Consider the following 25,952-nt stretch of genomic DNA (forward strand, 5'->3'; position numbering starts at 1 on the left):
CATAGAGATAATAGTGATGTTTAAATGCTATATGGTGTCCAATAGGGGTATCCAGTATCCCAGCTATAGCATGCTAAAAATAGTCCTTCATACGCTTCCAAAATGGCCTGATTGTCTTGCCAACGTAGAAGGCACCACATTGGCATAGTATTTTATAAATTATCCCTTTAGTATGACATGAAACGTGGTGTTTGATTGAGTGCGTACATCCATTAGGAAGCTGGACTGAGGGACCCTCCATTAGTAGATCACATTAGTCAAAGGAGCCTCATCTAAATGTGCCTGGCATTTCTCCTTGTTTTATTTGGTGTCTGGTGTAGTGTCTCTTAAACAAACATCTCTAATGGATCCTGAGTGTTTATATGTAATCTCAGGGTATTCCTTGATATATCTACATAAGGTGGGGGTCACTGGATAGTAATGCCAGTGTCTATTCATGTCTAATATTGGTCAGAATATGTAGTAATAAATTTAACCGTATCTGCATTTTTGGGTATAGGACGATTAAACAAAAGTGCATTCCTTGATCTAGATTTCACCTTCTTGAGGCAGGTTGGCCTATAACCCCTGTCCAGTAATCTGTGTCGCGAAGGAGATCAGCTTCTTGTTGAAACATTCGATCATCCAAACAATTCCTTTTTAGGTGCAGATACTGGCTAAAGTGGATGCTCTGTACCAGTGGGCGAGGGTGTGCACTGGATGCATGTAAAATTGTATTCCCTTCCGTGGGTTTATGAAATAGAGACGTATCGACAGAGCCATTGGAATTGATATTGATGTTAATGATGATTGTAGCATAAGTCTAAAAACCTTAAACACTATGATTTGTAAATTCTAACACTTCTGAATAAAGCTGAGTGTAGGCTCACCTCTTCCAGCCTCCCAACCTCCATAGTGGCCCATCGCTGTGAAGACGGCCTTGCTGGTCAATAAGAAGGTGCAGTAGTTGGGAGAGGGAAAATCTTGACTACATCAGGAAGTGAATCCGGCCTCCCAATTCTCCCTACTAGCCCATCGCTGTGAAGGATGACATTGCTGGCCAATAAAAAGGTGCAGTAGTTGGGCAGGTGCAGGTCTTGACTACATCAGAAAATGCTTCCAGCCTCCAAAACCTCCCTAGTAGCCCATCGCTGTGAAGGACAGTGCAGCTAGCCAATAAGAAGGTGCAGTAGTTGGGCAGGGGCAATCCTTAACTACATCAGGATGTACTTCTAGCCTACCAAACTTCCCTACAAGCCCATCGCTGTGAAGGGTGACCTTGCCAGCCAATAAGATGGTGGAGCAGTTGGGTGGGGGCAGATCTTGACATCAGGAAGTGTTAGGGGATAATCTCAGATCTGTGGAATTTTTCCTGCACACTTTACTCTGATAAACTTCAATCTGCAGCAATTCGGTCAGGTCAAAGGCCAGCTAACATGTTATTCTTTTCCTACTATACATCCATTGAAAACCATGTACAAAGTATCATCAAAAACCTATCAATAATCTGTCAATTATTATCTGTGAGAGTGTTGAGAAAATAGCTGTGACTCGGAGATATTGATACTCATGCCTTTTATTCCGCAATGACAATGACCTTGACTTTCACAATGTGATTAATTCTGAAGAATACAAACACATTCCTTTGAGCTGACACCAACCACTCACTGTCACAGACTTATCTTAAATTAATCTATAACTTGATACACTGTTGTTTCTACCATCGGGCAATGAGAATTTTGGTGCCTTCAAGGGGAATGTACGGAGCAAGGTTCTTACATTGTGTCACGGCTGCCTGGCGGATTCCTTGTGCTGTAGATGCTGAGTAAACACAGAGGGGTTGAAGATTTGGCCGCTATGTGGTGAAGATCTCAGACATTTTTCAAAATATCCTTTCAACTTATTGTTAACAAAAGCATGAAGGAAAATTGAAGGGGTTGCAACCCTTACAGAGAGCACAGTACAAGCTTATGCTTGGTGTGAGCAGAGAACAATGAGCTGCAAGCTTACAATTTCCAACCGTGTTAACTCACTTTATATGTTAGATACAGTGGTTAAAAGGCAAAATTGGAAAGAAAGAAGTGAGAAAGGATGGAAGAAAGAAGAGCATTATTGAGAACCGTGTCTAAAAGATACTGTATATGGTTCTCTTTAAACCCAACTCCGGTTAACGTAAAAATTCTCCCTTGCAGTGGGACTGCAAGGGTTATCTGCTTATTTAGCTCTAGGAGACATAGAAAAGAAGATCTACTAGACTGCCCCCCACAGGCTCTTCTCCCCAACTCTCCAGTGGTCTAAAGTCCTGACAACATCAAGATCTATGATCTATGCTGGGTCCTTAGCCCAGCACTGGACATGATGAAGGGACAGGCCACGTTTGGAACAATGGGGGGAGTGCCATCTGCTGAGGGAGTGGAGGACCAGGTACGTTAAAATGTTTTTACTCTCACATAGACTAAATGAGCAGTTAACCCTTGCAGCACTGCAAGGAGGGATTTTCAAATTTCCCAGAGTGGGACTTTAATGACCCTTCTTCCATCCTTCCTTCCTTTCATTGATTGCTGACCTCCTCCTAAAAATACCAGTTGCTGGGCTGATAGGCTGACCCTCAGACTTTAATGCACACTGAGTAACTGACTTGACTGAAAATTTCCAATTTTTGCTAATATAGTATAGTATTCGTAAATGGTAAAATTAAGTAAAAGCAAGGCACGAAGGGAAAAAAAGGGGAGGAAGGGAGGGAAGGAAGGAACGAAGGAAGGAGGGAAGGGCGGAAGGAAGAAAATGAAAGGAAGGAATGAGGAGCCCTAAAGTGGCTGTTAAGCCACTATATACACTTTACACTATCCTCCCTGTTTAATTATGTAAGGTGCCCCTGTGCCTGTGCTTTGTAAAAATAAGCTGCTATATACCTTATTTTCAAGCACTGATCATCACTCACGTGACTGGCCGGCTCTCTGCTCTTTTGGCCTGACAGCTGCAGCGGGCGGGTCCAAGGATCCCCCGTGGACGTTAGTCAGAAGGGGAGGAGGAGAAAGGAGGACAGCTGCCCACTGCAGCTGTCAGGCTGAGAGAAATCAGGTATATAGCAGCTTATTTTTACAAAGCACAGACACAGGGGCACCTTACATAATTAAACAGAGAGAATAGTGTAAAAAACAAACTGTAATTTCAGCAGCAGGAGGGGAGGGGGCGGGCACGGGCAAGAGCGGACTGGCAGGGATGGGAGGGGGGAGAGGAGGACAGCAGAAAGCGGATGACGGAGGCACGTAAACTGACCACAGTGTCAGGACACAGCAGCCATGATATACCATGGTCAGTTTACATAGGGGAGGGCAGAAATTGGCAGGATCAGCCCAGTTTCTTAGGTGTTACAAGGGGCCAAATTTCACAGCACAAGCACTTTGCTGTATAACATGCTTTAAAGGAACAGGATCATTTTTTTTTAGGTTAACAAACACTTTAAAGTAAATCTTTGCTTGTAAAAACAATATTTTCCTGACGAATATGAAGAAAGAAAGAAAGAAAGAAAGAGAGAAAGAAAGAAAGAAAGAAAGAAAGAAAGAAAGAAAGAAAGAAAGAAAGAAAGAAAGAAAGAAAGAAAGAAAGAAAGAAAGAAAGATCTTTTTTTTCTCAGAACCCAGAACAAGTGGGCAGAGTTTCTTATTCTATCTACCTACCAGTTCTGATTTAATATGTTGAAACATGAAACCTGCTATGACAGACAGGCAAAAAGTATTTTGTTGAATGAAGCTAAGCATGACAGCTTCCAACTCTATACAAAAAGGTTTCCTTTAAAACCAAATCTTTACATTTCTCTGACATAGTATCCTACTTGTGGCTCCCAACATGCTGAGACTTGTAGTTCCCCAACTCCAGTGTCTGAAACAATATGACCATGCTTTCATTCTATATATGAGATGACCTCAATCTGCTGCACAGAAATCAGAGCACCATCCTAGCTCTGACTATACTTAGCATTTGTGACCCTGAAACAATAACACAAAACCCAATCCTGCTATATGACATATACACAAATAACACACACACACACACACACACACAGCATGTTATTGTAAAACTTCCCTGAAGCCAATATATATTAGTTTCACTAGGTTATGCAGAAAAGGGTGCAGTGATGTTCGCTCTGAAGAAGCTGACTTAGAGGGCACTGCACTCTATTCTAATGCACTTGATATTGTTCTTTATACCGCCTGATGCTATATAGGCACTCCCCCCCCCCCCCCCACTCTCTCTCTTTTGTGCATATGAGTTTCTCATTGAAAAGAAGTCAGACAAGCCAAAGCAAGCTACAGGGGCTTGAAAAAAATCCTTTCTCCAATCAGCAAGAGGATGAACTGAAAGAGTTAATGGGCTGACCCAGAAAGAAAAAAATATATATATCTATGTCTAATCGACACAGTTTCATCTGGATTACAACAAGCAAGTGAAGATCATAAATAAAAGTTCAGTGCATTGGAAAAACTGAGCAATATCCAGGAGCAGAGAGGAGTGAGCCCGAGGATTTCCTTCTCCTTTCCTATACAGGTTATTTGGGTTTCCTCCTAACTTGTCCCATAAGCTTTCCGCTGACTCTAGTGCTGGGCTTGCCTCTTCCTCTTCGCTCTTGCTCAGTATGCTGAAACCTCCACTTGCCTATCTCAAGATGCTGATGTCCCCAAAGCTTGTGCGATGACCTCAGGTTTGGATCATCTTGGAGAACTTCCTCGTTTTGATACTATTTATTTATTTATTTTGACTAGTTAAAGAACTTCAACTTGTGGGCAAACTTCACAGTGGAGGAGCTGTCCCCCTGTGCCTGGTGCTGGACAGTGGCGGTTGGCTAGGCTTACCTTTACCGTACCTTGGCTTTTATTTTTCGGATGATCTTTTATATCTGCACCCTACAAGCTTAGTAAAGAGGGGAAAAAAGAGTTGGCTCTTATGGGAATTAAACACTCCTCCCGCTGCTTACTCCTAAGGAGGAAGATGGCTGAAGCTGAGAATGTAGAGGTAGGTGATGTCTTGGGGGGGTCGTAAGGTTGGCATGACCAGGGACAGCTAGGAGAGGGCAAACGTGGGCATGTGTGCTGGGCTTTGATTCTTCTATAGAGCTGTCAGTGGCCGACTCACTGTTTATGGAGCGATCTCAGCTCCTGGACACCACCAGATCACCCATCTCCATCCTCTGACTTGTCATCTGTCTGCGATCAAAGGGTTTTTTTTTTTTTTTTTGCATTGCAGAGGCATTGCTGTTGTTGCATAAACGTGCCATGGGCTGTAATAGGGCTGGATCTATGTGATGCTTCCTGCACATTTACTCTATTCTAAGCTGCATTGGTAATCTGTAATGTGACAGCATAATAAAGACTCTGCTTTAGGAGTGATGCTTGATGCTAGCAGCATGGAGGAGGACATCCACTTGCCAGCTACCCAGACAGCTATACTGGCATGCTGTGCCCTTGAAGGAGTTAAGGTGAATGGGCAGCAAGGGGCTGTGTGAGTGGGGTGGTGGGGGCAGTGATGAGAGGCTGTAATATGAGCAGAGGGGGGGGGGGGGGGGGGGAATGAGTGCTCAGGTATAATGAAATCATATACTGTATTTTCAGGTCTAATGAAATTACATGGGGTGTGTTGGAATCAGGCATTGCTGAATAGTCAGGGCATTGAGTGATCGGTTAGGAGAGCTGTGCGAGTGGAATGCAGTCATTTTCAAGTATAATGCAATTCTATGTACTATATGTGCCATTATAGGGATATAAATATGTGCTGTGTATTCATACAAATTGCTGCTGGGTATTCAGGTGTCACTCATAAAGTTCTGGATGGTGGGGGTCTCTGGTGTAATAACTGAACTGGGGCTTTATAAGGCACCCCTCTTGATGTATGATGTATGGTGTCATTACCTTTTATTAACATGTCATTTAGTTTTTGTCTCATTATTATGTGTAATGCAGTCATCAGGTGTATGACCAGGTATATAGCCAGCTGCTGCCATATATTCACATTTAAAGCTACAGTAACTACACAGATATTTAAAGCTAACTACATTCTATATATACTATATACAGTATATACATAGTGTAGAAGTAGACCACTGCGCACACTTATAGAAATGGCATCCCGTGTGCATCATGAAGATGATATGAAGAATTCCAGGAAGAAAGAAGTACACATCACAGAGTCTGCAACAGGAGGAAGGTACAATAAGGTTTATATTATGGTCAGTGTTTTGACGGGACAAAAGACTGGGGTATACCATCTTGACAGCAATACATGTGATTCAAGTCCGCGTTCTATTAGTAAAATTTTACACACACACACACACACACACACACACACACACACATATATATATATATATATATATATATATATATATATATATATATATATTATATATAAATTATTATTTATGTATATACTATACACAGTATATATATATATATATATATATATATATATATATATATATATATTATATAAAAAAACGTAAATCCGGACAACAGTTACTATTTTCTAGTTGAGTGAAAGGACGCTGGTCCTTCCAAATGGGGCAGACTCCAGCTGCAATCTGCTTGGGCAGAAGGGGATTTATCCACTGATCCCCACTTAGCAGGCAGATGACGGGTCCTTGTCCTCTCCACTTATGCAGAGCGGACACGGACATGGCCTGCTCTCCTGTATGGGCGGTCAGATGTAAACAGACCACCTGTCTGTTTACACCCGACTGCCATCTGATTCAATCCACTGGATGGAAGGGGAATGAATGCCCATCCCCGGATTGGATGTTGGACACATGTCAGTTTACACCCGCAGCTGACTGCAGGGGCAGACTTGTCTTGTAGCATGGAGTAGCCTGCGGGAAGAGGGTATCGGAAAAGTAAAACTGCTGTTCCCAGTTCCCTAGATTTAAATGAGCATTTAACCTTTGCAGTGTGGGGGTAGCTGTGCTGCAAGGGGGGGGATTTTACTTTCCCTGGAATTCAGCTTGGGATTTTCACAGCTCTGCCACTTAGCACAGTTCTGTCAAGCAGCGGATCTGATCTTTCTCTGCTAAAGTTTCAATTGCACTTACCAGTCCTTTCCCCTTCCCAACTCTGTTAGAGGACAGCAAAAGAAGATGAAGCAGACTGATGAGCTCATATCTCTTTCACTCTGCTCTCTCCTATTATCAGCATGCTCGTTGCACTGCAACACAACTTATTGGTTCATTGTGTTGCTTCTGCCTCTCCTGGTCTGAGCTCTGCTGTATAGAGATTGTAAAATGCCGATAACAAGTCACATTAAGATGGCATTTAAAAAAAAGTACATCTAGGGATGTATTTATGATTACAGAGCTGCATTCATTTTTGCCTTTTAAATCTGCCTGTAGTTCAGCTTTAACCAATGTTTGCCTTATAATCATGTGTAGTGCACTTATCATGTGTTACCTAGCTAGTTTGACTCAGTGTCATATGGAGCTCCTGATGAATTGTTGTTAGAGGGTTTCAGTTTCATGTCAAAAAAGTTAATTGGCATCTGACCAAAAAGTGGCCCATGAGTATGTAAGTGAGTGTGTGACTATGTGTGTAATGGGAACATGAGATTGTAAGCTCCTTCAGGGACACAGACTGATGCGATAGATCTATAGTGTAAACATGTGTGCGTTAAATAAATAGATGGACTTTGTATTCAAATATAATCAAGGGACTGTACATGTGATGTAAGCTACCATATTTATAAAGATTATATGAGGGGTATGAAGTCATGAGTATAAAGTAAAAAAAGACATGTGCGGTTCCTTTAATTCGGAATAAATATTCAGACACATTTTTTATTATTTGGAGATTCGTATATATCTGAATATCCGAATTACAGTATAAACAAAGTTTACCAAATGCTCCGAATACCGAAACAAAATCCATCCGAATTTCCATAATTTGAATTGAAATTCGAATCAAATTTTACATCGAGTTCCAGTCAAATTCGGACTGTAAACATGTTTCTAAAATCAAAGACTGTGTGTTTTATTAGAGTACCATTTTGAAATAATGCTGTTTTAGTTCAGCAAAAGGTGATTTAAAGAGTCATTGTAATCATTTGATGAAGATTTTTCTTTTGTTTGTTCACTTTGTCATATTCGAATTGGAAAAAAAAAAAAAAAAAAATCGCGTTGAATCAAAAAAAATCTGTAAATTTTAAGAAAATTTGAAAAAGACATAAAACCAATTCCGAATATGAATCCCGAATACGAATTGAACGAATCAACCGAATTTAACGAAACTAGAATAATTTAACGAAACTAGATTAATGAATCTTAACGTAACAAAACACATTTTTTCATCATGCACATGTCTAAAAAGATCTCTGGATCATCTATGACAATTGCAAGGATAGAACAGTGCGGACAAATGCGAACAAATGCAACATATCTGCATATTTCTGCACTGCTCCGCAGGCGTTTGTGCAAACCTGCGTTTTTGCGTTTGTGACATTCCATTAGAGTTTAGGGAAAAATAATGTAAACAGTACCTTGCATTGTAAACATGTTTCTCTGTGGGTAGTGTGAGTCTACACTGAATCTGAATAGGACAGTCTGGATCATTCTAATTACCTGGTGCATTCTGATGCCGCGTACACACGAGCGGACTTTTCGACCGGACTGGTCCGATGGACAATCCGATCGTGTGTGGGCTTCATCGGACCTTCAGCGGACTTTTCCAGTCGAAAATCTGACGGACTCTAGATTTGAAACATGCTTCAAATCTTTCTGATGGACTTAAGTCTGGTCGAAAAATCCGCTCGTCTGTATGCTAGTCCGACTGATGAAAACCGACGCTGGGGGAGCTATTGGCTACTGGCTATCAACTTCCTTATTTAAGTCCGGTCGTACGTCATCACGTACGAATCCGTTGGACTTTGGTGTGATCGTGTGTAGGCAAGTCCGTTCGTTCAAAAGTCCGTTGGAAGTCCTCAAAAGTCCGACGAAAGTCCGCCGGAATGGCCGTCGGACTTTTGTTGCCAAAAAGTCCTCTCGTGTGTACGCGGCCTTAGTGTTCTGATGAGAAAAGCTGCAGTGTCTGCATCCCTTTAGATGTAATTAACTTTGGGGAATACCTCATGAAAACTGAAATTCCTATGCCAAAGTGTACCTAAAATCTTACTTGTATCTTAGTGAGCCAATTACAATCACAAGCAAGAATTGATATTTCTGGGGAGGAGGAAGGGTGTCTGCACACCAATGGTATACAAAGTGCATACAGGTTGCCATATTGCATTGAATTTTGCAGGAAATATTTGTGGCTGCAGATTGAAAAGAAAAGGTAATTTTTAATAACATTAAAGTGATACTAAATGCACACTGTTTATTTACGTTTCCCTCTCTTTATGTATATGGATGATGGCACTGTATTTATTTTTATTTAAAAAAAATTGAAGTACATTTTTTTTATAATCGATATACAGTTGTGATGTGACCCAGTTCTTTCCCAACCCATTTGCAGGGAAACATCAGTGGGAGGAGCTTGTAGTCCTCTAATGCCGGTCACTAGCACAAAAAAAGGAAAAAAAAAACAGCTTTCGAAATACAAAGGAAACATATATAATTAATATCAACTAAATGTTTTAAATTCTCATACAAATATGTATTGGAAAAACAAATATATATTATTTTTGTGCAAAAACATGGTGTGGGCTATCGAGGGGCTCTGACAATCGCAGCCTGTTTCACACCCCTCCAGTCTGTGTCTATTGTTTGTATGTGCTTAGAATTATAGGGAGGTGAAGCCTCCATCAATCAACATGTAATATCATGCTCCCATTGTGTTTAGCTGTTTAGTGGGCACGGAGGAGGAGGGAGGGAGTGGGCTGCTATTTATCCAGAGTGTATACACCCACATGTATAGTCACGTGGGCTACTCAGATAAGAAAAAGGAGGAAATGAATAGCTTAGAAGGGAACTGAAACTGGAGCATGCTCAGTATATGTGGCAACGGGTGGTCTACACAATCTCAGGCTGCAGTGGGGACACAGGAAATGAGGGAGGGACAGTGAACAGCAGAATCAACCAGGATGTTTGCAGAATACAGAAAATGAATCCCATAGTGACTATGAGAAGCATGTAATACAGCATTTACTGACAGTTTTTTATGTTGTGGGTTTATTAACACTTTAAATTACATTATGGCTTGACTAGCAATTTTATAAGCTTATTTTTTATTTGCTATTTTTTTCCATAAAAGTGGAGTTATCAAATACAATAAAAGCTCAATTTAAAAAATAAATGGCGTATTTATCGGTGTAAAACACGCACAGGCGTATAACATGTACATTCATTTTAAGAAGGAAGTTTCAGGAAAAAAAACTTAAATTTTAATTAAGGAACTTTGAAGCAAAATAAGGGTCAGTGTCCATCTGCAGCCTCACCATTGCCATCAATGTCCATCTGCAGCCTCACAAGTACCATCAATGCAGCAGCCTCACCATTGCCTTCAATGCAGCAGCCTCACCATTGCCTTCAATGCAGCAGCCTCACCATTGCCATCAGTGCAGCTTGATCGATGCCTATCTGCAGCCTAGAGGGGACAGGTAGGGGGGCGGGATGAGCGCCGACAGATTACATACAGTGAGAATCTCCTATGATAGACAGAACAGTGGTCCAATGGAGGCCCAGGAGATGGCACTTCCTATTACAGAGGCCACCAAGTAAACAGGAGATTCTCACTGTATGTAATCTGACAGCGCTCGTCCCGCCCCCCTTCCTGTCCCTTCCAAGGCAGCTAAAATTGAAGTATTGGCGTATAACATGCACACGCTATTTGCACCCGATTTTCAGGTTGAAAAAGTGCGTGTTATACGCCAATAAATACAGTATATCGCTGTATGCGACTGGATGTTTATGTTCAAATTACCCTGCTCTAGATGTAATGCTTTCCTGTTAAAGGGTCAGTCCAGCCATTAAGGAGGTGGATAGATGTAATGCTTTCCTGTTAAAGGGTCAGTCCAGCCATATATGATATTTTAAGTACAGGTGGAGGAGAGTTGGTGTTTTCCTTTTACCAGATTGGTGCGTTATGGTAACCCATGCTGAAACACATGTTTTACTGCACACTACAGCAATGCACAGTAACTTGAGCACTGCAGCATGATACCATTCACTGAATGACACCCCAATGCACTCTAACAGTAGCAGGCAACAAAACTGCACTGAAGCACACCGCAAGGCAGCATTAGGACTTGCTGCATTATGAAAAAAAAAAGGGCAATGTACGATTTTCTGTGTATGTGCACTGACTTTAAAGTAGCACACCTTTACATACTGAAACATGTTGCATTTAATGCAGGTGCATAATTGCAACACGTCACTTGGAGCCCATTCACACTTATGTGCAGTGATTGGTGTTTTTCTGCACCAGATCAGAGCCAGTCACCGTAACGATACAAAGAAAACAGTTCTTTTCTATGCGTCTCGTTCACACCACAGCACTGGTGTGATGTGCGCTGAATTGTGGAAAAATGATGTCTGCACCATTCACTGCACTGCAGTGCCACTGTTGTAGATAGAAACATCACTTTGTAATTTCAATAAAGTTAAAAAAAAAAAACGTAAATAGTTCCTTGCATTGTTACAATCAATATTATTATTATTATACAAGATTTATATAGCACCGACAGTTTACGCACTGCTCCCCAATACTGCCACAGAACAGGCACCAGCCTGCATGCTAGATTTTAGGCTTTGGAGGACTGACTAATTCCTGCCTTTCATTAGTTATAAGGGTGGAGGCTCTGCAGTTTTGTGTAATGCATTTAGTTAATGAGGAAATGTACACATTCATATTCATTACGGCAATTTACTGTCAGTGGATGCTGGAAGTGATATGTGTACCCTGGCAAACAAAATTTACTGGGGTCAACTCTGTATGCAGCATGAGTTATTATAACTGAGTCTGCTATTTTATCTCTGCTAATTTTCTCATTAAAACGTAACCGTTCACTACTATGTATGCAGAACAAACCTACACATGCAACCTGGATACAAGACTAACTATAGATCAATACAAAAAAATAATACAGCGCTATCAGTGCAAAGACCCCAAATCAATAAATTATAAGCACTATCTAAATAAAAAAAAAAAAAATATATATATATATATATATATATATATATATATTATATTTGTTAAAATATGATAAATCAGTGAGTAGATCAAACCACAATACATCTACAATGAACCATAGAAATGTGCAAAGCATGTGCAATGAAGCATGTAAATCATTAAAAAAATAATAGCATAATCAATCCATATGTCAAAGTGATGTTAAATATGTTCATTCCAAAGTCAATATAAAGTGCAACAGTGGTAGAAGAAAATCTATATAAATAAATTTGAAAAAGTCCATAAATAAAGTGAGTCCCATACAGCATTCAATTTCCATGCAGTCTCCTATTGCAATTAAGTCGATCTTCGGACAGTGCAAGGAAGCTCCAGTTCCCACACCATACACACCAGAGTGCCCTTCACCCCACCTTATGGGTATCTATTGGAACCCCACTGATAAAAGGCCAACTGCACTTATATATACTGTATATATAATCAATACAATTAGACATACTGTACTGTATGTACCAAGTAACATTCTATGCAATTAGTAATGGCAAAACAATCTGTAATTGTTTCTAACACTCTTTAAAAAAATATAATAAAAACCATAGAAATAACACATTTGATTCACATACATAAATATTACTTTGGCCGGCTTCACACCTGAGCGCAGAGATGTTCAGGCTTTTTTTATTTGAGTGTCTTTAACCTCTCCCCGCCAAAGGTACGCATATATGCAGACTCTCGGCTGGTGGGCTTTAACGCCGAGAGGCCGCATATACGTGTAAGCACTTTTCTGTGCCCAGAACGCACGCCCTGTGCACTCCCAGCACAGTTAGCGGTAGGGGCCCAAAAATTCCCAATGCATACTTGCAATCGAGAGTTTTCCAATCAGGTGACCTCTGTGACAGCCAATCACAGTGGTTACATGGCCCTAATGCCCACCTCTGCCTCCCGGTATTTAGAAGCTCTTAAAGGGCTGGGAGTCGCAGCAGGAAGAACTTAAGCATTTTTTGACCACATATACAGGTACAGGTGTTTTAGAAGCATATGTCAAGCGTTTTACATGTGTACTTAAACTTCAGGCATTTTTGTTTTAGCCAATGGAAAGTACTAGGATGAGGAGACCGGTTCTTACAAGCCGTAAAAATACCTGAAATACACCTGAAAAAACACTTAAAGTCACTCAGTTTTTGCAAGCATATTAGAAGCTTATTACAAGCATTTACATGTGTATTCAAACTTCTGGTGTTTTTATTTTATTTAATAGAAAGCACTAGGGGGAGGAGAGCTGCTGTTTTGCCAGAAAACATGCAACAAAAAACTTGAGGCATTCCCATTGACGTCTAAGGGACCAATCTGCCTCCAATCTGCTGTTCAGCTGTTTTTTTTTTTCATGAAATATTTATCAAAAGTGTAAAGCCAACAGATTTATTTTAGGTTTAGATCGATTGGGTAAGATTTAGCATCCCTGTTTATCCTAGGGGCCATTGTCACCAAGTCTGAAAGTAATAGAAAATTCTAAATTTCAATGAAACAGGAATAGAGAGGGGAATATTGCAATGGAGAACCTTGTTCAGGGCCTGTGAAGATGGGCTTTTGTTTGGTTAAAAATACATTAAATAAATAAAAGATTTGGCTTGAAATACAGTTTAATCCAGTGGTCATCAACCCTGTCCTCAGGGCCCACTAACAGGCCAGGTTTTATGTATTACCTTTGGGAGATGCAGACTAGAATACTGCAATCACTGAGCAGCAAATGATATGACCTGTGATGCATTTCAGTTTCTTGCAAACCTGGCCTGTTAGTGGGCCCTGAGGACAGGGTTGATGACCACTGGTTTAAGGTGTTCCCAATTTTTACTATAAAATCATTTAGTCCACCTTTGAATGTCTACAAAAATAACATTAAGGGCCTGTGTTAATGGGCTTTTGTTTGAGTCAAGTCTATGGGGATGCTTGTAGCAGGTCAATTTGCAAATCAGAAGGAGGTCAACTGCAGGTCAATTGCATTAGTCAATCATTTCTGAATGATCTCAGAAGCTTTGCCAACTGATGTCAAATGGATGACATCAACACAGCCCAAAGCCTGTTGGTACAGGTCCTAAGGGGAATTTCTCTTACTTTGGAGGGATTTCTTCTTATTTTTTGTTGTGTCTTTGGGGCAGGAAGTGACTGTTGTCACCCTAGAACAGGAATTATATTATTTACGGGAAACTAGGTGAAAAGGAAGAAAGAAAATAATTAAAATGAATGCAGCCACATGTAAGGACTGGCAAGCCGCGATTTATGTAATTAATAGCTATGGCAGATGGTTAAGATTGGAACTGGGCTTAGGGTTAGGATTGGGGTAAGGGTTTACGGTTGTGATTGCAGTCCCTTTAATTATCTAACAAGAATTTTCATGCATGCGAGTACACCAGAGCCAGCTAATTGTAAATGTTTGAAGTACTGCATCAAAAGTTCCGAATGTTTGGTCTTTGCTTTTACTTTTACTAGCTTGCGCTTTCCAGTATAACAGTAAGGTTCAGATGTACTATTTACTAACACTGGTGCACCCCGAATTTGATGCAGCTGTGCATTGTAGCCACTTACCTTTTAACTTCTGTTTGTTTAATTGAAGGTTTGGAAATAAAACTTGGAAGCTGATTGGTTTCTATGCAGAGTTGCACCAGATTTTGCACTTTCCAGCTTTCGTAAATAACCCCCATTGTCTCACTGCACCGTTGCATTCATATTCACACTCAATTTTTTTGCAATGTGACATTGACTTATTCATTTCTTGTGGACCCTGAATTTATGACCACTGATTTGAAACACGTTTTTTTTCCAAAATACAGCAAAACAGCATAGTTTTTGTAGTGCAATGAACACAATACTTTTGTTTAGTGCATGTTTAGGTGTTGGGTCCCATTAGAAATAAATGCACACACAGTTCAATATGTATGGATTGTTTAGCCTCACATTAAAATGTCTTACAATATGCCCACCCTTCCATTCCTACAGCAAATGATGCATCTCTATAGGCATCGAGGACCTAGAGCTCAGGCTGGGGTGTCCCTGACATCATCTACCTCCTTCCTTCACTACACCTTTACTCCTTTATCTTCCTTGCCCCCCCCCTCCCCCCTACTATGGAGGCCTACGTCTTGGCCTGACTTTTGTTTAAAATCTATGGGTGCTTTCTAATCTATGGCTCGTGCTCAGTCCGCATTTCTATGTACAGTGCTAATCATTATTGTAATGTTAGTTTGTAACCCATAATATACATTGTCTTCTATTCTGAATATTTTTCTATTTTGCTGCATGTTGATTAGTATCCTGGAATTTATCAATGCATTGGTCCTATCCATATATTTGCATGAGTCATGCATTGTTTTTGTAAAAACCTCAATAAAAATGTGACCCACATCCGCTCAAACATAGAAAAACAGAGACTCGCCTCCATCCCTGGAACATTATAGAAAGCAATAAAAGAAACAATTATGGGACATTAAATGAGGTATATGTCTCTGCAGATATAGCATGTAAACTTATTGGTAGTAACCAATCCCCTAAGGGTAGTCCCTATAATGAACAAAACAAAATATTTCTTGTGTACAATATAGGCACGATATAAACATATTCGATGCACAATAGTCACATATTTAATGTTTATACATAGAAGGACATGATTGGTACAGACAACAATAATGAAGAATAATGTACAAAATTGGTAATAATAAATAATTATAAACAACATGATACGATGAATTCATAATATTAAAACACGCTGTAATCTGGCACCCTTGAGTATGGACTCAGCGCGTTTCATGGCGTTTAAAGCCAATCATCAGGAGTAGGATGCTAAAAAATAAGTAAAAATGGAAAACAAATGAGTAAATTTTCCTACGTCAAATACCTATATAGTGTATTAGACTCTCTAGTTAGAAAAAAAGGGATGTAGTGATGGTACTAACCTGTAAGGTATCCAATGGGTATGTACCCATTGCTACTGTATTTGGATGAACATAGCCTAGATATGTTCATGCATTCTCTCGCGCGGCCCTTCCTTGCGTGCCGATCGAGGGGTGTGTATGTTTGTCATCTCACGCTGCGGCGACTACGGAGCGTATCTCTCCTCCTCGCCGCTCAGCGTGCACGCATGACGTTGGCGGGGTCCCGCCCCTTTTAGGCGGGTATTTCAGCCGGGAGGGAGCTGTGGGCTATTCATAGGTCATTACCATCTGGTTGGGACAACAATATTCATCTCCATCTTGTTTGACCCAGGTATGTGAAGGCTTCCCCAGGACTTGACACTTACTTATTTTTTATATATATATATATAATACATAAAACTATATCTACTTAGCCCCCTTTTTTGTATGTATTGTAGGATTCCTATGGACACTTCATTCCTGGATATGCCCACTATACAGTCACTATACCTTATCCTGGGCCCTTTATTTCCCTATGTATGGTCTATCCTCCTATCCTTGGCTGGCTGGTCCCTCCACCCCCCACCTAGCCTGCTTGTCCATCTGGGCGCTAGGGTGGGGGGAGTGTACTGGACTGGGTTTCCCCGCCTCAACCCCGGGGGAGACAAACATATCTAGGCTATGTTCATCCAAATACAGTAGCAATGGGTACATACCAATTGGATACCTTACAGGTTAGTACCATCACTACATCCCTTTTTTTCTAACTAGAGAGCCTAATACACTATATAGGTATTTGACGTAGGAAAATTTACTCATTTGTTTTCCATTTTTACTTATTTTTTAGCATCCTACTCCTGATGATTGGCTTTAAACGCCATGAAATGCGTTGAGTCCATACTCAAGGGTGCCAGATTACAGCGTGTTTTAATATTATGAATTCATCGTATCATGTTGTTTATAATTATTTATTATTACCAATTTTGTACATTATTCTTCATTATTGTTGTCTGTACCAATCATGTCCTTCTATGTATAAACATTAAATATGTGACTATTGTGCATCGAATATGTTTATATCGTGCCTATATTGTACACAAGAAATATTTTGTTTTGTTCATTATAGGGACTACCCTTAGGGGATTGGTTACTACCAATAAGTTGACATGCTATATCTGCAGAGACATATACCTCATTTAAAGTCCCATAATTGTTTCTTTTATTGCTTCCTCAATAAAAATGTATTGAAATTAAAAATGCTCAAAAGCGTGCCGTGGTACACATGGAGGAATGAGCTAGCGCCAGTTACGATGTTGCTGTAAGAAGTAGCTGAGTTTAGCGGAGTTGGCAGGACTTCATATAGCAGGTTGCCAGAAAATGTCTTCCACTGTTTCTTATTTGCAAAGTAAAAGGTAGCCGCTCCACAATGGCAGCCTTGTTGTAGAGGCATAAAGGAAGACTACCATGTGTGAAAGGTTGTACAATACTGTGTACAGAGCTGCACGTTAAAGGAGACGTTAAAGTGTGGGTCGTAATACCTGACATCTGTATACATCTGTCCCATTGTCTTCTGGTGTACTGTATTTAAAGAGGAACTGAACTCTGGAATCAAAACAAGGCAAGCAGAGGGCAAATAACTAATCACCAGCATTGTCTGTGGTTTTCCTGCAGCTGACTTTGCTGACTTACCACACCTTGTTTTGCATGGAGTCTCTCTTTAGAGGTGGCCATCTTGGTAGAGGCAGGGCTTCCAGCAAGGAGAACAGTAAGGAGGACAGTAGCGACTTCATGAAAATCTCCTAAATCTAGCAAGCAGAAGCAGCAGTGCCCTAGATCTCACAGTGCAGATATGCAGCTATAGGGATGGAATGTCTAAGCACACTCACACACTCACATACTGGGAAATTCACTGCTGTTTTTCAGGAGGAATTCTACATTTTTCAAAGTACTGCTTGGGCACAGTTAACATTTATAGATGCTTTCCACAACATGGCAAATCTTCACTTTTTGATTTCAGTTATACTTTAACCACTGAGGGCTGTGTATGTAGAAGTAATAGGTTTATGTGGGTTGTATGTTCAAATATGACTCACTTAGCACATGTGGGCTGTGTGTGTGGGGGCTAGGGTGATGTCAGATGGGTGCTTTTAATTACCTGTCTGATTTAACCACTTGCTGACCCTCCACAGTACATTTACTGGAGCAGGTTGGCTCTTACAGGCACAATCGCGCAGCTTATGTTGCGGTTTTCTTTCGAGTCCGCTCTCACATGCATGTACGGACCCAGAAGTCTGTGCTGTCATTCTCTACAGCATGAGCCGATCAACGCTTCTCGGCCAATGATTTATGGGCAGGACCCACTGATTGGCTGAACGAATAACAGAAGAGAGCCCTGTGTTGGTAAACAACTCTCTTCAGACAGCAGCAATGTGTCTTTTAAGCCGGCACATTGCTTAGTAAAAAAAAACACATATTACACACATTAACATTGTTAAAAAGGAACTGCAGTCTGCTCACATAATTTGTAATAAAAACATCTTTGCCATTCTGAACCTTCCCTGCAACCACTTTGCATATTATTTTATATATACTGTGATTCTGTACTTGCCAAATATGCTGTAGAAATCTCTCTCCACTAAGTCTGGCTGCAGCCATTATAACTGTGGGCAGCTGAACCTGCTGTTTGTTCACTTCCTGGATTTACACAGACCCACAGAGGCACACCTCCAGCTCTGCAGCCCTGCAGCTCTCATTGGCTCTATTATGACTCATTCCCCCTTCTATTCCTGGCAAACTCTCACAAGAGTTATGCATGATACAGACCAGTTAGCCTAACATCAATAGTATGCAAGCTCTTGGAGGAGATGATAAGGAACTATATACAAGATTTTAGTAATAAAAACGGTATCATTAGCTGTAATCAGCATGGATTCATGAAGAATCATTCTTGCCAAACCAATCTATTAACCTTCTATGAGGAGGAGAGTTGCCATCTAGATAAAGGAAGGCCCGTAGACGTGGTTTATCTGGATTTTGCAAAAGCATTTGACACAGTTCCCCATAAACGTTTACTGTACAAAATAAGGTCCGTTGGCATGGACCATAGGGTGAGTACATGGATTGAAAACTGGCTACAAGGGCGAGTTCAGAGGGTGGTGATAAATAGGGAGTACTCGGAATGGTCAGGGGTGGGTAGTGGGGTCACACAGAGTTCTGTGCTGGGACCAATCCTATTTAATTTGTTCATAAACGACCTGCAGGAAGGGGTAAACAGTTCAATCTCTGTATTTGTGGACGATACTAAGCTAAGCAGGGCAATAAGTTCTCCGCAGGATGTGGAAACCTTGCAAGAAGATCTGAACAAATTAATGGGGTGGACAACTACATGGCAAATGAGGTTTAATATTAATGTAGAAAATTTTAAAATAATGCATTTGGGTGGCCAAAATATGACTGCAATCTATACACTAGGGGGAGAATCTCTGGGGGAATCCTAGGATGTAAAAGGACCTGGGGGGTCCTAGTAGATGATAGGCTCAGCAATGGCATGCAATGCCAAGCTGCTGCTAACAAAGCAAACAGAATAATTGCATGATTTAAAAAAGGGATTAACTCCAGGGATAAAGCGATAATTCTCCCACTCTACAAGACTCTGGTCCGGCCGCACCTGGAGTATGCTGTCTAGTTCTGGGCACCAGTCCTCAGAAAGGAAGTACTGGAAATGGAGCAAAAGGGCAACAAAGCTAATAAAGGGTCTGGAGGATATTAGTTATGAAAAAGGTTGTGAGCACTGGACTTATTTTCTCTGGAGAAGAGACGCTTGAGAGGGGATATGATTTCAATTTACAAATACCGTACTGGTGACCCTACAATAGGGATAAAACTTTTTCACGGAAGGGAGATTAACAAGACACGTGGCCACTCATTAAAATTAGAAGAAAAGAGGTTTAACCTTAAACTACGTAGAGGGTTCTTTACTGTAAGAGCGGCAAGGATGTGGAATTCACTTCCACAGGTGGTGGTCTCAGCGGGGGGCTTTCGATAGTTTAAAAAAACTATTATGGGGCGTACACACGGGCGGACTTTCCGACTGGACTGGCCCGACGGACTTTCCGACGGACTTTTGACAGACTTCCGACTGACTTTTTTTACGAACGTACTTGCCTACACACGACCGGACTTTCCGGCAGACTATGTCCCCCAGTCTTCCCGACGGAGTTACAACGCACTTTCCGAATGAACGGACTTGCCCATACACGAACAAGTCCGTTCATTTTGAATGTGACTCGGGTACAACGGGACTAGAAAAGGAAGTCAATCTCGCCGCTTTTATCGGCGAGATTGACACCTTGCGAGCCCCGTCGCGGGACATACCAGGCCCTTAGGTCTGGTGTAGATTTTAAGGGGAAAAAACGGCGTAGGGGTCCCCCCAGAATCCATACCAGATCCTTATCCGAGCAAGCAGCCCGACCGGTCAGGAAAGGAGGTGGGGGTGGTCATGATGTTGACCACGCCCCCTTATGACATCACAGTCCCAACATGCCCCGGGACTGTGACATCATAAGGGGGTGGGGTCACCGCCTATATAAGTCATTGCAGAGCGCTCACACAGCATTACAGCGGGAGAGAGTGTTGTGTCAACATCGGAAGAAGAGAAGAGGGAAGAAGACGACGCAGAAGTCCGGGCCACCGCTTGCAAAAGAATGGCAGTAGATAGTGGAGGAGCCAGCAGAAGAACCGGACACCAGGAGAAGAGGTCGAACACCGGGAGAGGAACCGGACACCGGGAGAAGAGGCCAGAGAGAGTGGCGAAGTCAGAAGAAGACCCCCGAAGTCGGAAGAAGACCCCCGGAGCTGTCTAATAAATTACTTTAAATACCTGTGTAGTGTGTTTTTTTATTGACACTTTTTCCCTAGGTGAATGGGTAGGGGTACGATGTGCCCCATACTCATTCACATAGGGTGGGGGACCGGGATCTGGGGGCTCCCGGATTCCGATAAGCCCCCGCCCGCCGACCCTGACAATCAACGGCCAGGGTTGTCGGGAAGAGGCCCTTGTCCTCATCAACATGGGAACAAGGTGCTTTGGGGTGGGGGGGCCGCAGGGCGCCCCCCTCCCCAAAGCACCCACCCCCCATGCGGCCTGGTACGGTTCAGGAGGGGGAGGCGCTCGCTCGTCCCCACCCCCCTTCCTGACTGGCCGGGCTGTGAGCTCGGATAGGGGTCTGGTATGGATTTTGGGGGGACCCCACGCCGTTTTTTCGGCATAGGGGGTTCCCCTTAAAATCCATACCAGACCTAAGGGACACTGTCGCCTCCCCCTCTCGCTCGCCGCAATAGGAAAATTTGTTTTTCCTATTACAGCGAGCGCAAGATGTAGTACCCTGCCCTTGCGTCGTATCTGGTCCGTCGGACCAGCATACAGACGAACGGGCTTTCCATTAGGAACTGAGTCCGGCGGAGTTACGACATAAAGATTTGAAGCAGGTTTCAAATCCAAAGTCCGTCGGATTTCCGACCGAAGTGGTCCTTTGGAAGTCCAATGCAGCCCACACACGGTCGGATTGTCCTCCGGATTCGGTCCGTCGGACCAGTCCAGTCGGAAAGTCCGCCAGTGTGTACATGGCGTTAGATAAACACCTGAACGACTGCAATATACAGGGATATACAATGTAATACTGACATATAATCAAAAACTATGGTCAAAATGAAAAAATCTGTATGTGATGTAAATCTGTAATCTGTTAAATATGTCACTGGTTGTTTTTCAAATAACAGTAATGATGTTCGCATATTTACCTTTTCCCCCTGCAGCTGAAAGCTCTCATGTTAATTTCCTGTAACCAGGAGACAACTCCGCTTCCTCTTTCTCTGAATGCTTCCGTTGTAGTGGCGGTGCGTCCATACAGGCACACGGGCGCTGCCCCCTCTCTCCAGCCACCCCTCTATGATCAATGGATAGATTCATGCATAGCATGAATCCATCCATGGCCGCCACTGCCACCCCCTATTCAGGTGCCCGGCTCCTTTTTGGGGCGACAGGCACCTGAATTACAGCAACGGGGGGGGGGGTTTTTTAACCACCTGGCTAGAGCCATATGCTCTAATTGGCATAAAAAAAGGTGACCTGCGAGCGCTCAGCTCTGAGTTCACTCAGGTGTGTTCGAACAGCGAATGAATATTCGCTTTCCTAACACTGAACCGCCTCTCCGCCAATCAGGTTCTCGGGTCTGTTGCTCGTCACCTGATTGGCTGAAATGACAGGCGCTGTGACTGGATGCCTATCGGGAGGAGAGGATGGGAAGAGACGCATGGAGGACACCACTCGCCGCCGTCGCCCGCTGCCCCACCGAGCGCCGGGGGGGGGGGGTTAGAGTGATGGCATTCGATGGCACAGTGGCAGAATTTGATGCCCACAGTGACTGCATTTGATGGGCACAGTGGCAGAATTTGATGGGCACAGTGACTGCATTTGATGGCACAGTGGCAGCATTTGATGGGCACAGTGGCTGCATTTGATGGGCACAGTGGCAGAATTTGATGGGCACAGTGGCAGAATTTGATGGCACAGTGGCGGCATTTGATGGGCACAGTGGCTGCGTTTGATGGGCACAGTGGCTGCGTTTGATGGGCACAGTGGCGGCAATTGATGGGCACAGTGGCTGCAATTGATGGGCACAGTGGCTGCAATTGATGGGCACAGTGACTGCGTTTGATGGCACAGTGGCTGAGTTTGATGGCACAGTGGCTGCGTTTGATGGGCACAGTGCAGTGAGGCACTGATGTCTTTTTTTTTTGGAATTTTTCAATTTGCTTGCGCCCACCCAAAAATTTTGAGCACCGGCTGCCACTGTTCCGTTGTCCCCTTTTGCGTAATGCTGATCTGTATAGACTACAACGTGCTGTCCTGACATCATTGGGGGAGTTGCTCTTTCATCTCAGGCATCATAGAAGTTCCGCCAAGGCTCTGCCCACTCCCCTGCACGACCGACCTGCGATGCCCCGCCCACTCCGACCTATGTCCGCCTAAGCTCCGCCCACTCCTTCCTATCTCTGAGCTTGTCACCTCGGATCGTGCTGACTCTGTTTTACATAACACACACCCAGCTATTGATTGACAGATGGGCTTGTGTTATGTAAAATAGACTGGGCATGATACAAGGCATAAGGACTCATGTGAAATGTAATTCCCTGTGGGACACGCAGAAGCTAGATCAGTGAAAGGAAATGGCATGCTAGCTCTGCTGAACTCCTCCCACCATCACTAGCATTATCAAGCAGGAGGAATGATTAGGGGGATTAGAAACCACAATTGCATCTAAATGATCCAAATCATAAACTCATTTGTTATATTTATTAGCTTGTGTAACTTTGAGATGTTTATAGAAGGGTTTATTACAATGAGCACGCTGCCTTTAGTTGTACTTTAAAACGACAAGGGCAGAAGATTTAATAGATGGAAAGTTGAAAAAATGACTGAAGGTCTGCTTTAAGCACACATTGAACACCTTGATCGCCTTAGATGTTAACACGTTCCCAGCCAGTGTCATTAGTACAGTGACAGTGTATATTTTTAGCATGGATATTAGTGTCACTAGAGATGTCAGTGGTAGCCCCCCCCCAGCGTCAGTGTCAAATTGCCCGCCGTACTTTTGCAGTCCCACTATAAGTTGCCGATCACTGCCTTTGCTAGTATAAAAAAACAAATAAATAAAAATTCCAATATCTACAGTGCCTTGAAAAAGTATTCACATCCCTTGAAATTGTCCACATTTTGCCATGTTACAACGAGTAAATGTATTTTATTGGGATTTTATGTGATAGACCAACACAAATTGGCACATAATTGAAAAGTGGAAGGAAAATGATAAATGGTTTTCAAATTTTTTTATAAATAAATATCTGAAAAATGTGGCTTGCATTTGTATTCAGCCCCCTTTACTCTGATACACCTAACTAAAATCTAGGGGAACCAATTGCCTTTAGAAGTGACCTAATTAGTAAATAGAGTCCACCTGTGTGTAATTTAATCTCAGTATAAATTCAGCTGTTCTGGGAAGCCATCAGAGGTTTGTTAGAGGACCTTAGTGAACAAACATCATCATGAAGGCCAAGGAACACACCAGACAGGTCAGGGATAAAATTGTGGAGAAGTTTAAAGCAGGGTTAGGGTATAAAAAAAATATCCCAAGCTTTGAACATCTCACAGTGCACTGTGCAATTCATCATCCGAAAATGGAAAGAGTATGGTACAACTGCAAACCTACCAAGACATGGCCGTCCACCTAAACTGACAGGCCGGGCAAGGAGAGCATTGTGGAAAATTTCAAGGGGAATGAATACTTTTTCAAGGCACTGTATACCATAGTTTGTAGATGCTATAACTTTCACACAAACCAATCAATATACACTTATTGGGATTTTTTAAAAACAAAGACATGTAGCAGAATTTTTTTTATTGTGCATTTAAAAAAAAGAAAAGAAATAAAATTAGACATGCTATCTGCCAATAGAACTTAACCAAAAAGTGCATTCTATGCATCCAAAAATATAGAAAATATACCAAATCAAATCATTATTCAACCAAAAAAAAAAAAAAAAAGCCTCATGCATGTGTCCTGCTTCTTAATATAGGGGGTCAATAATGCCAAGAGTTGGTGAAAGCAGGGGTCCGTCATCCGGAGATAATTCCGAAAATCATCCGGATTATTCTCCTGGAGCTCCCGCAGCAAAGGCATATGACATAATTGGTCACGATTAATAAAGCAACCAATTTTTGGTCCAAGAAATCCTCCTCCTCCTGTTCCTGGACTGGACTTGGGTCAAAGCAATAACTCCAAGGCCAAAAATAAATAATACATTATCTCCTCCGATTCCGCAACATGTCTGGTTGACGAACGGCCGTTCAGAAACGAACTGTAAAGAACAAAAATGAAAAGCGCTAAATGAAAAGCACGAATCAACACTCACCAAACTTCTACTAACACGAAATTAGCAGAAGGAGCCCAAAGGGTGGTGCCTGACAATTGAACTTCCTCTTTATTGGCTCGTAGTACGTCTAGTATGTCACTAAGTTTGTGTTTGTTGGCCAACAATTGTGTACCATTTGTATGCAAGACAAAATCCAGGCACACGCTCTTTGGACAAAAGTCCGACGATTTGTCTGCGGAAAATCCGATCATGTGTACGAGACTTAAGAACCTCTGTCAGATTTAATTTAGGTTTGTCCCCCTTTTGGGGAGATTTACCCTAACTTTCTGTCCTGGTGACTCAAGAGGAAGTGAGAAAAATGTTCCAGACTAGAACACAGGCAGCAGTAAATACGTTCTAACTCTTCCTTACTCAGTTCTTTTTTGCTGTCTGTGTCCTCCTTGTAGAGGTATCCTTCACTTCCGGGACTCAACTATTCTCTGTTTTCTCCAAATCTAAAACAAAATTTGACTGGAGCTGTACTTTATTAGATACACGGACTATAAAATATTACCAGTGTAGTGCCATTTGTTATAACATTTGTTGCCCTTTTGCTGTCAGATACAAATAGCAGACATTACTTGCTGAAAAAGAACGCAACGCGAGGCATTGTTGCAGATCATTTTTCATGCTTATGAGGTGAAGCTTGGGGATAAAATAAAAAATGGCAGTGAAAATCCAGTCTGCCCCCCCCCCCCAAAATTGGTTGTCTGGTAGGTGTCTGCAGATGTTGCGGTGTCTGCAGATGTTGCAGTCTCCAGTCCCACCATAAAATTGCTGGACTGTTCCCCATATCTTATGTTCAAGGAAAACTTAAAGGGATATTGTCGCCTTGCCTATGCAAAGGGCTCTCTGCCACTTCCAACCCCTTATAATCCTGCTCTTCCACCATAGGTGTGCGCAGCCTATTGCATTAGGGTGTGCACCCCAAAGCTCAAATACATATGCATGTGTATATGTACTGATGGTGTCAGTAGGGCAGTGGACAGTGTCAGTAGTT

General features: G+C 42.1%; 1 protein-coding gene across 2 annotated transcripts in view; it reads left to right on the forward strand.

The window, feature by feature from the left end:
• The first annotated feature begins 4,254 nt into the window (after positions 1-4,254).
• Positions 4,255-25,952, forward strand: part of PRMT8 (protein arginine methyltransferase 8) — a 276,876-nt gene continuing 255,178 nt past the window's right edge. Inside the window, exon 1 of one of the 2 annotated variants that reach the window (XM_073621240.1) lies at positions 4,255-4,992. In XM_073621240.1, the coding sequence (XP_073477341.1) occupies positions 4,924-4,992 (69 nt within the window). In that variant the 5' untranslated portion in view covers positions 4,255-4,923. Of the gene's footprint in view, positions 4,993-5,239; positions 5,456-25,952 lie in introns of those variants that run through there. The other variant, XM_073621239.1, reaches the window with a different exon arrangement.

The sequence above is a fragment of the Aquarana catesbeiana genome, linkage group LG03, assembly GCF_042186555.1.
Source record: "Aquarana catesbeiana isolate 2022-GZ linkage group LG03, ASM4218655v1, whole genome shotgun sequence".
NCBI lineage: Eukaryota > Metazoa > Chordata > Amphibia > Anura > Ranidae > Aquarana > Aquarana catesbeiana.